At 39.8% G+C, this 11,189-nt stretch overlaps 1 protein-coding gene across 1 annotated transcript in view; it reads right to left on the bottom strand.

The window, feature by feature from the left end:
• The window catches only part of VWF (von Willebrand factor), a 152,665-nt gene that overhangs the window by 72,539 nt on the left and 68,937 nt on the right, over positions 1-11,189 (bottom strand). The window contains exons 21-27 of the mRNA XM_009288502.2: positions 9,828-9,962; positions 6,568-6,714; positions 5,755-5,895; positions 4,040-4,159; positions 3,268-3,424; positions 2,549-2,707; positions 1,221-1,356 (exon numbers count right to left, since the gene is read on the bottom strand). Of these exons, the coding sequence (XP_009286777.1) occupies positions 1,221-1,356; positions 2,549-2,707; positions 3,268-3,424; positions 4,040-4,159; positions 5,755-5,895; positions 6,568-6,714; positions 9,828-9,962 (995 nt within the window). The remainder of the gene's footprint in view (positions 1-1,220; positions 1,357-2,548; positions 2,708-3,267; positions 3,425-4,039; positions 4,160-5,754; positions 5,896-6,567; positions 6,715-9,827; positions 9,963-11,189) is intronic.

Below are 11,189 nucleotides of genomic sequence, written 5' to 3'. Positions count from 1 at the left end.
TTCATTTTTGTGCAATATTTTCTATTGTTTGTACAGATGGTGTAGGCATCTAAATTAGGTGACAGCTATGCAAAAGGATGTTTCCCTAGTGAGGTAAGTTTTCCTAATGTTCTGAAATCTTTTGTGAGCAGTGGCCAGTGTATCAACATTTAAGATAAATTATTATTAGGGATTATAAAAATTAGGGAATAGAGACTCATTTATGAAGACTCTTTTTTGACCTTTTGATGGAATTCAAGGCTCTTTGTGTATACTGTTAAAAAAAAAAAAATTTAATTGATTAGCCTAACAGTCTCATGCCCTGGGTTTATAGCACAGACATACGCTAGCCCCGGCAAGAGGCCAGGAATTCAAAGTTCTTACCCATTCAGAGCTTCTGTGAGGTTCAGAGCATTTAGAGCTAAGGTGTTAGTCTGGGCTAATAGCTGCTGCAGTTTTACAACTCAGTTTCTATTAAATCTGGTCAAATTACAAGATGGAAAATTCTCTTGTGTTCACAGCGTTATAAGTGACTAGTGAAAGTATCCATCAAGGGTCTAGACATCCGGAGAATGCCAAACTCCCAGATACTACAGGCCATGACGTAATATGCCACTGGCATAGACAGAATGAAAATCAGTCTCTGCCACGTTGCAGCTGAAGGCCCTGACCCTGCATGGTGCACAGCATTGTGCACCCTGCCATTAATTTCATCGTATTTGGAAATGCATGCATGCAGGATCAGGCCATGGGATATCATCTTAAAATCTTGGGGAAATTGGTTTTCCAATAATAGTACACAGTTCCAACTGCTAATAATCTCAGCAAGTTCTAGACTCAGTGCACATTCAGATCTTCCACTACACATAGGATTTTTTTTAGTACTGGCAGAAGGAAAGACTGATGGCTTTATTGATGTTGAATCACACCTTACACAAAAAGAAGTGGAACATCTGAAGCCAGTGGGGCCACCTACACATGGGAAAAGGCCTTTTTTGAAAGGAATTTATGAATTTCACTTGCTTAAATTGAGCTGACATCCTATAATCCTTACTGTCACTGAAAAACTTCAGCTTCAGATTGTACGTGAAGGGCTACTGACATAAAAGATGGTTTCCAAGCTTCATCTTCAGTGGTATATTTAAAGTTATGTCCAAAAACTTATTCATGCGGATGTGCTTCATCTCTCTCATTCATCCCACTTAAGCAGCATGCGATTTCACTGCACAAACCCATCATACCAAGATTGACAGCGCTGTGGATCATCTCTGTTCAAAACTATTCTCCTTCCATGCAGGATGTTGACATCTCCAGCTGCACACACAGGACAGTCTTCTGGATTGATGCAATCCAGGGACAACTCATCAAGTATTTTCCCTGTTTCAAAATAGCACAGTAGTATAAAGATGCCAATTTTCATGAATTGCAAAACTAATCATTGCATTTACCCTGCCACAAAAAACATGACAAGGCTTCTGAGTTGGGCTCAAAAGTTCTGAATACTCTGCCTGTGTTATGGCCACTGCCAGTTTGACACAGAGAAGTATTTCCTTCCTTCATAACCACTTTTATTTAGATACTGGAAGTACTTAACCCAGTGTATAACCTGCAATAGCCAGTACCATACAGAAGGTGAACATATCTTTAGAACAAAGCATTGAAGATGACAGGAGAAAATGGCATTTTCCTTTTTACATATATATTATTGATGTCTCCCAGTATCCCCTACCTCACTCTGATCAGAGATACCAGAGCCCAGAATAGCTATTTTTGGTCTTAAAATACCTATTCACTTTGCCTTCATGTCTTCTTGCTCTGTCCTTAGGAGCTATTTATTCATCTGAGTTTTCACTCTCCTTTTGGATCTTGCTCATCTTTCACTCTTTCCCTTTCTGTCTGTCTTTTCTCTCCCCACCCCGTATTTCCCATATTTTTTGCTTTCCCCTAAGAGATAGCTGATGGGACCAGTTAAGCTGAAAGCTCAGGCTCACAGGAGGATGCCTGCTGGACACTCTCAGGAGCACCAGAGCCTTGCAGGTAGTAAGCAGGTCAAGGCAACGGGTTTCCCCCACTGCGGTAGTTGCTCTGAAGGAGAGCATTTTATGAGTGTCCAGCACCGATTCATACCCTCCTTTAACCACATAACCAACATCCTCTGTTGCTACACAACCCCTAATCCTCCTATCTTCCTTTCTTATCACCCCATTCTCATCCTCTCTTGTTCGTGCTGGCACTATTTCATTCTCCTCTTCTAGGCACCACTTCATGCCCTTCACACACTATGCTCATTTCACGAACTCAAACCAGGATGCCTAATGACCTTCCTCCTCATGCAGTAAGAAATTGTGGTGAAAACACATCAGTAAGCCTGTTAAGGAATTAACTGCTACATCTGCCTTTTGCAATATCCAGCCTTACCAATCTGTGAATATTTCTGGACTATAAGACCTCTTTTCATGCAATAGAAACACGTGGGGGGGGAAAAATAAGAGTCTACAGCAATACGTACAAGTACCAGCAGCAGAGCAGAAAAAGGTAAGTAACTGCTTAAAGCAGAAGATGGCCTTACCTGCAGGACAGTGTACATGGCATCCTTCCACACACCGCAGAGGGCACTCCAAAGGCTGTGGGTGCTGGCACGTTATAGGACAAGCAGGTCCACAGCTATTATATCGCCATTCACATTGATAATCTAATCCTTTTTTATTCAGGTCCTCACAGCTTTGTGCTACAGAATGAAAGAATCAGAGGCAAAAAAATCAAACCAGAGTGTATTCACCTTGCCTCTCAGAACTATGACACCAAACTTGGTACAAAGTGGACCACATACATATAGAAAAAGAAAGATTTCCATTTTTAAATGTATTTATTTTAATACATTCAGGGCAGGCCACTTCTTCACACTTAAAGTTTTTTCCACATAATTAAGTACTTGCTCTAGATCAGAGATATTTGTTTTTGATAAAAATAATTGAAAAAAATGATCTTTAAATTTTAATTAAAAAAAAGAAAATGTACAGAAACCATTTCTTTCTCTATGTTTGTTTGTACCATGGACTATTATATCCCCTTATTGAGGGAATGTTTTTTCCAGATATGGCTCTGAACATAAATAGAAAAGGGAGAGGAAATGTCACCGTGAGCTGCTAGCCCAGTCCCATTAAAGTGAACTTCTCCTGACATCAGTGGGAGCAGAGCTGGATAAGAACAGTCTATCTGAGCCAACAGCTTACTGAGTAAACACTTGAAGCTTTTCACCCAATTCTTCCTCATCTGCCCTCTACTTACGGCACAGAGCTGGTGATCTCCAGTGAACAGCAACACCTTTTTGTGCACAGACATGTGCATAGGCTGCTATAGCATCACAGAAACAAGCACAGTCCCCAATAGATTCGCAAGCACAAGTGTCATACATGCAAATATCTATGTAGGGCTCAGGATTCACCTACAAAAGAGAAATACAGGGTACAGTACACTCACTGATTCCCCTCATCTCCTCCTTCTAGACAGATTTAACCTTCAGATGGTTTGCCTGCTCCATTTGCCAAGAGTTGAGGAGGTACCACATAAATCAGTGCAGGTCGTCTTGCTGATGTCAGCAAGGACCCAAATCAGTCCATGTTCTCAAAGCTGTTATAGACACTACAGTTTATTGTTCCTTAATATTCCCCATATGGAGTAACTTTATATGTTTTGTGCCCTGTTTCCATACCCTCTTGTGCAGCAGCTTGGGTAGAATGCAGTCTGAATGGCATTATATTAGCGCAGCTCCCTCTCCCCTCAAATCTCAACCCTTGTGTTTGACTTCATGTGCCAGTCTCTGGGCTTTAGAGTAAAATTTCCCTCAAGTAGAAGTTATTCTATAGCTTTCTACTAGGTGGTATTCCGAATTTTCCCATCAAGCATCAGCTACAGGACAGGGTCAGAGATGAGAACACCAATTAGTCAGTCTCCTCCAAGTCCTGTGTGCTGTCAGCACAACCATACTTTTCCCCTCAGCTGTAATCAGTGTCAGCACAGATCATGCAGAATTGAATGTGAAACACATGACAATACTCACAAGTTTTTTGCATTCTTCAAAGAGATCCCCAGACAAAATGCTGCATGATGTTTCTACCATCACCTGCTTCACTATGTTTCCATTACACAGTGGAGACATCAAGGTCTGTTCCCGGTTGGGCTTAATATTGTAAGAGACAAGCACACATTGCATTAGCTTTGCTTCAGGATCTCAGGACTCTTCAAATTGAAGTAAGAGACTCACTAGCACTAGACATTTTTCATGAGAAAGGAAATTGTCAGGACAAATCCTGCCATGGCAGAACACAGAGTAGAGCAGGTCACCTCCCACATTTTCTGCAGCTCTTACTTGTATGCTGCAGTTTTAACATAGATATTTCGATGACAGAGAGTCTCACTGTACCAAACATCCACCCGAAAAATGATCATTCACAGCTCTACAGAAGGCCCACAAGACTCAAAATATGATCAGTCTTCAGCAGACAATACCCATGGCCACTGCTCAGTAGTCTCCCCCTCTCCCATTTAATTTATTTAAGAGCAAGGAGCACTAGTATTGACACGGCATTTATCACGGAGACAGTCTGCAGGTTCTGTCCTGTGCCTATTACACTGAAACAAGGAGCTGCTCCTTCTCAGTCATACCCTGCAGTCTCACTCCTCATTATTGCAACTTCTTCTGTGCTCCAATCAAGTCATATCTAAAAAGTGACATTCAGCAAGGTAATACTTTGGCTTTGTCACGCTTGCAGATAATTTATCCAACTAACCCAAAAGATTTCATGTGATCAAAAATAAATGCTTCATTTTATTTTCTGATAATTTAAATCTTTTAAGGAAAGACCTAAAAAAGGCCTTTTTTTCCCCCTCTTTCTCTGAAAATTTAGACGAATTTTCAAGAGAAAGTTTTCAGCCTCAAAAGCATCATCTGAATGAAATGCTTCATTTTACAAATGACAAAATAAGTTGTCTTCAAGTTGTTTCCTCTCACTTTTTGATTTGGAAATACTTTTAGCTATAATTATTTGTCAGATCAAGACAAACTTATTATTCAATTTCATTCTTTCAAAACTCTGTATTTGAAAAAGAGGAAGTATACTCTCATGTGTAGCATAACTAGTACCCCATGAAATCACCTAATCTCTGGCACCAGGACATAGATAACACTTTCAGATAGCAGGTAACCTCCTCAAAATTCAGAAGCAGTGATAGCATGGCAATAAGTTCTTACATCCCCTCCTGTATCTTGCTTTTTCTGTTCAAGCCTCTCCAATCTGAAAATAATAACTAAATGCTCTTTAAAAAAGATTGAGCAGCATATAGAAAGAAACTAATCTCTGCATTCAGTTGTTCATAAATGGACAGACTAAGATTTGGGATATAAAAGTTTGGATAGGGAAATACAAATTTTTTATCTGAACTCCTCCGTCTGAAAATTACAGCTGGTTTTTTTTAGATTAAGCTCTAAAATGAGATTTCCAGTTATACCTGGATTTCAAGCATCTGGGCTGGCAAACTCTATGAACAGCCTCTACCGTACAGATTGGCTATTTTAACATTCATCTGAAGCCAGGCAGCGCAGAGGCCTTAAATAAGCTAATTGATCTTTTATCGGATTTCAAGAAATATTATTTGGCAAAAATATGGGGGAAGGAGTTCATTTCTATTTATTTTTATCCTTTCAAACCTCTTTGCCCACTCTTGAGTGATACTGTAACCTGTATTAATTAGTTTTCACAGTTCATTCATAATCACCTTTTCAACATCAGCACAGTATGGATTAACTTTCCAAGAATTCCCAAAGTCAACTGGATCTACTTCAAGATGTTCATTGCTGCTAGTCAAATCATTGTTTTGGATTCCATCAAAGTTTCCACACAGACCACACACTTGATCCTTGCAGGGAAAAAAACACAAAATACGTAAATCTTACATCTATAGACTGGCTTAGGGTTTTGTTAAGAAGTCTTTTTAGACTCGTGCTTTAATGGCACGAGGCTTAAAAACTGAGTTATCCCTGGCCTTGCCAAGTTCACTAAAATAGACATAGTCTCTCACAGAGAACGTTTAGCTCCTATTCCCATTCTGCTTAGCTGAAAGTAGGACCATACTGTCTCCAAGGACCCCAGGAAGCAAGATGACAACTCCAATCAGTGGTGACTGTTGGCTTTATTTGAGTATGTCCCTGGCTCTGTTTGGAGTATGTCCTACAATCCCATTTTATTTCTGGAGATGACTGTCCTATCACCATCACTAGTAAATCTGGCTCCTTATACTGCTCTTCTTGAATACAGAAGAAATCACTCAAGGCATGGTTACTCTGAGGCACCACAGCATTCATCCTTTCTGTCATAGCTCATCTCCAATGACCCAGAATTTAGCCTTTATAGTTGAACTACCAGGAAAGTAAGCAACCCTTACGGTATTACAAAAAAATCCCTTCATTTTCAAGCAAGTGCCTAATACTCCATGGAAATCTATCAGCATGCCTGTATAAAACAATGCTATTCCCCAGAGACAGGGTAAGTGCATTCTTTAGTGAGAAGAAGTAAAGCAAAAAACACTTACTTCGAAATTGCCTTTTAAGATAACTGAGACTCCCATGGCCAGATCCCAGGTCACACTGATGCTTTTGCCCAGTAAAATGATGTAATAACGGCCAGACCTCATGACTTCTAAATCATTGTCATCTTTAGGAGGTACCTTGATGTTTACCTGAACAAGAAAAGCACATTGCACTATCGACCATGTCTCTAATTACTATTTCATGTAGGTCACTTTCCCAGTGGGACACGTGCTTATAAGTTAACAGCTATTTTCAAACATGCTGTTCTCCAGAGAACAGATAATTCCCATACACTATACAGGTGCCCCGGAGCACTTGCAAAACTGTAAGCAAGGTATGGGTAAGGGACTGATTACAAGCTTGTCTCTACACTGAAAAGTTGCTGTGGATAAATTATTGCCTTAGAAACAACACTTCTGAACAGCAAATTGGAACACAAGTAGGGTATTTCAATCTCATCACATTTCTATAATTTTGAATGAGGCAATGTCCCTTGTGCTCCCAGGGTATAACAAACACTCACCACAAATGGTGACACACAAAGCAATGACTGCTGAACAGAAGGAGGGCTTATGAAGAGGACAGGGTATACCCAATTAATGATCAGTTTAGTATTTGGTCAATGGTTCATTGGATAATTACGTTTTATTTTTATTTCATCTTTTTAGGAAACTAACAATTCTGTGCTCCTGAGGCAGGTAGCGACATAAGGGCTGGCTAGGTTTAAGTGTAATGTGAACTGGAAGAATCACATGCATCGGTGGCCTCTGAAGGACCAGAGCCTGATTCTGAAGTCAAGAAGGACTTTCTTCTCAACCAGCTACACCAACAGGAAAAATCCTGAGCGATTCCTTTCGGTGTCTCTTCATTTCTCCTTCACTTTCAATTCCCCTGTGTGCCTCTTTCTCTTTCCATCTGGCTGCAAATTCACCACCTCCAGCTACCAAGAACTTAAGAGATTAATTTAAAATGCTTTCTTTCACACTGTAATCCCCTTTCAATGGGAACGCCAATAGGATTATTAACCACATTTGGAGAGAAAGTTCTGGCATGGCTGTTACTTTAAGCACCACTAATGCATTAACTAAAAACTGCTTAATTGTGGAAGAGGCAGATGAAAACTTTCAATCAGTACAAATAGTGATTAAAGCAAGGGAGAAAGAGGAGCCCACAAACCATTCATCCACTCCCTAGTTTGAGGGCAAAATACTTCCTTATCCCACTATTCCTTCTTGCTCAATTCAGTAAAAACTCAGTACTGTAACTCAATTCTCTTCACCTCTGGGGTATTACCAGAAACTATCCCCAGAGAAGACATCCTCCAAGGATCTCCTAAAGAGGGCCTTCAATATCTTTAGGGGAAGAATATGTTAAAAGAGACTATTTTAGGAACTGGAAGCTTTTTCATCTTCTTCCACGCCCAATGTATTACTATACAGTCTAGTCACACTTCATCACTTATCTTCTAAATATCTACAGTAGTCTCTGTCTTTCCAAACTAAGGCAAAAACCAGAGGAGGACAAAATTGAGCTGGGAGGTTGACCTAAATTACAGAATTTCTATGTTTATGGAGGCTTTTTGCCCAAGCATGAAGTCATAAATTTTTGACCTTGCAAACTGGCATATTTATTTGTTTCAGAAGAGCAAAAATGATTTCACAATTTTATTTTTTTTTAATGTGAGCCAGAACTGTAGCATGTAGATACTTCAGTTAAGCCCCTCTTTACTTATAAACTAGAAGCTGCTTTCAAAACAGTATCATCTCAAAACAACGCTGCTTGGAAACATTTTAATGGTAAAAAAAGAGTTGATTCTGCTGCTTGCTTCTAAGGATTCTTGTGGAAAAAGAGTGTAGGAAGTCATCACTGGGTGAGAATTTGCCTGAGTCTTCATATCAGTTGTTTTTCCTTAATCTCTCCTTTGGTTGCTGTTATTTCTAAGAAAACCTGCTCTAGATATTACACTGAGCCTTAAACTCTCTAGAAAGACAGCTAAAAATTCAGTCAAGGTCATGTGGACAGACTTGTGATACAGACCTAGCTTTTGCAAGGACATACTCTCTCGGGAACCAAACATTCTCTATTGCTGGAGTTGCTGGATGACTAATCACCTCGTCTTTTCTGGCCCTCCTTTAGGTGTCCAAACGGAATCACAGCTCTTCTGAAAATCTGTCACCTAAAGAAGCTTTCGGACAAAGCCTGGCTCTATAGACTGATCCCTGCACTACTATTCACCCTCACCCAAGTAGGGGATTCTTTAGCAGTGTAAATAAAGAATTGGTTGGGCAACCAATATGTCTTATGTTTATTCCTCCAGCAACCAAAAGCCTACATGGATCTATGCTGTCAAGACGCACTGCACAGGCACTATTAATAATGGTATGTTTTACGTGTTCCTGTCATGCTTCAGTGGCATGCAGCAATTTGCAGGCAATTTGCAGGCTATGCAAAACCTGGTACAGCTTTGTCTGTTAACCCAAAACAAGGCAAATGTAGAGTGGTTTCACGTTTCACTGGGAACATTTTTGCAAAGCTCTGGTCCAGATGCCAGTTCAGAGCACAGTACTTCTGAGAACTGAGCAACTGAAACACTATAATCCACTGTAGCTCTGTAATGTTTGCATACAGACGGTCTTAATTGTTACAGTGCCCAAGGCAAGGAGCTGACCTCTGCCCTTTGGAAAGCTCGTTTTCCTGCCGTGAAGGGACATGGGAGATGGAAGTGATTCTTGGTCAATTCTTCGGTGTTCATTGGTAGGAAAGGGGAAAAAAAGAAGAATCCAGTCATCTGGATTTTCCATCTGACAATTTAACAAGGGGAAGGATAGTTGATATTTGCCTCTGCAGTATCAACTTGTTTCACCCATGAATTCTTTTTTTTCTGTGCGCTCAGTTCTTCAGAAGGCTAAATTGGGTCTGAAGCTTTACTAGTCATGGGACAGTCACTTCTTTTTGCTCTTCCTTGCACTTAACCTTGCTTGAAATAGACTTTAGACCTCCCATGTTTAGAAAGGGCATTCCTCATATGAGCTTGCATTGAACAGCATTCTTACCTGAGATAAATTTATTGGCATCAAGCAGAAATACCAAAATGGCATTATACCTCTGGGAGCAAAATGGATAATTATAATCCTCCTGATCCGTTCATTTTATGATCTAATTTTCAAGAACCACTGAGCATGAGATCATTCATGCCTCATCTTACTAAACAACCTGGAATTCTTTTCCCCCCAAAATGGAAAAAGAACAGAAGCGTACGTACATTTCCATTAAACAACTCTATTTCCCCACTTTCATACAGAATGATAATCCTTTTGGTGCACTTTTCTCCAGTGAAGCCACAGCCTTCATTTGAAATTAGTATCCGGAATGTCCCAGAGTCATCCTTGCAGAAATCCTATCAGATGAAAATAAATGAATGAGTCTCATTAATGTGGAACTTCAAAAAACACATATAGATCTACGGAGAAAAAGGAAGCCTCAAATAATACCCTGTGTACTCTGTGGCCAGTAAGATATATGTTGGCATGCCAACTGTTCCTATATTAATTTATTTTGTGCTTAGCATTGATATTCATGTGGTCCACCCCTTCAAGAATGAGGCCCACTCTGCTAGTGACACACACGCGTGCATATTTTGCAGGGAGTATCCATGCTATTACAGTATCTGTGATATTTTAAACATGTACAATGGTCACAGTATACATCTTAATACACATATATTAATTGATTTAACAGTGAAAACAAGACTCTGCAGCTTTAATGATAAAATTAAAATATAAACCTAGAAGGTTAGGTTAGAAAGAAGGGTTAGAAAGAAACTTGCTGCACAGTTTGGAGCAAAATGTTTGATGCCCATGTTTTCCCATCTGTACATGAATAATAATTACAATAATGTCAACCTATTTCTTGGGGAGCAATTAGGTCATTTAATGTAATTTTAAATCAAATATTTCTGAGATGCATGAAGAGTCAGTACTACGTTTATATGATGACTCATGACTATCAGGCCTTTTAGTTTTTTGGGTTTATTTCAGTATACACCTTTTAAGAAAAAGACCCTGTCTATAGTTCTGTGCCTGTCATCTGAGGAAAACAGATCTCATTTTCATTTTAAGTAGTTTTGTAGTACTGTATGCTATTACTGCCCATAAGACCTTTACACAGAGCTCTCACTAGTGTCAGAGCAATCATTCCTCTAAGGTAATCCAGCTGGCATCAAGGTGGGAGCACATTTCAAAGACCTAGCCAGAGACAGGTTGATCACGCTTTCCTGCCCAAGGAGAACTGCAAGGAGGAATGGGCCTCATGAAAAGGGTCTGGGTGGAAAAAAGTAGCCCACGCAAGAAACATGACACTTTCTAACTGCAGAAGACTGATGTTATCTATTAGCAGTGGATCTGTCTAGTGTTAGACCAAATTTTCAGAGAAACCCTTTTTCTTTTGCACACGCACTTTTAAATGCACAATGATTTGCATCTGTAGATGAGCTTTAATCTTCTTTAGCACTCTAAATTTCAAGCTGCTCCCACAAATCACAGGGTGACATTAGTGTGCTATGTCTTTATCCGTATTGGATATTGTCAATGTACCCAAACAGGTTGGTGCATGGAACAGGACAGTG

The sequence above is a fragment of the Aptenodytes forsteri genome, unplaced genomic scaffold (assembly GCF_000699145.1).
Source record: "Aptenodytes forsteri isolate BGI_AS27 unplaced genomic scaffold, ASM69914v1 Scaffold73, whole genome shotgun sequence".
Lineage (NCBI taxonomy): Eukaryota > Metazoa > Chordata > Aves > Sphenisciformes > Spheniscidae > Aptenodytes > Aptenodytes forsteri.
The sequence above is the reverse complement of the archived record's forward strand: the minus strand, read 5'-3'. Positions and strand labels throughout refer to the sequence as shown.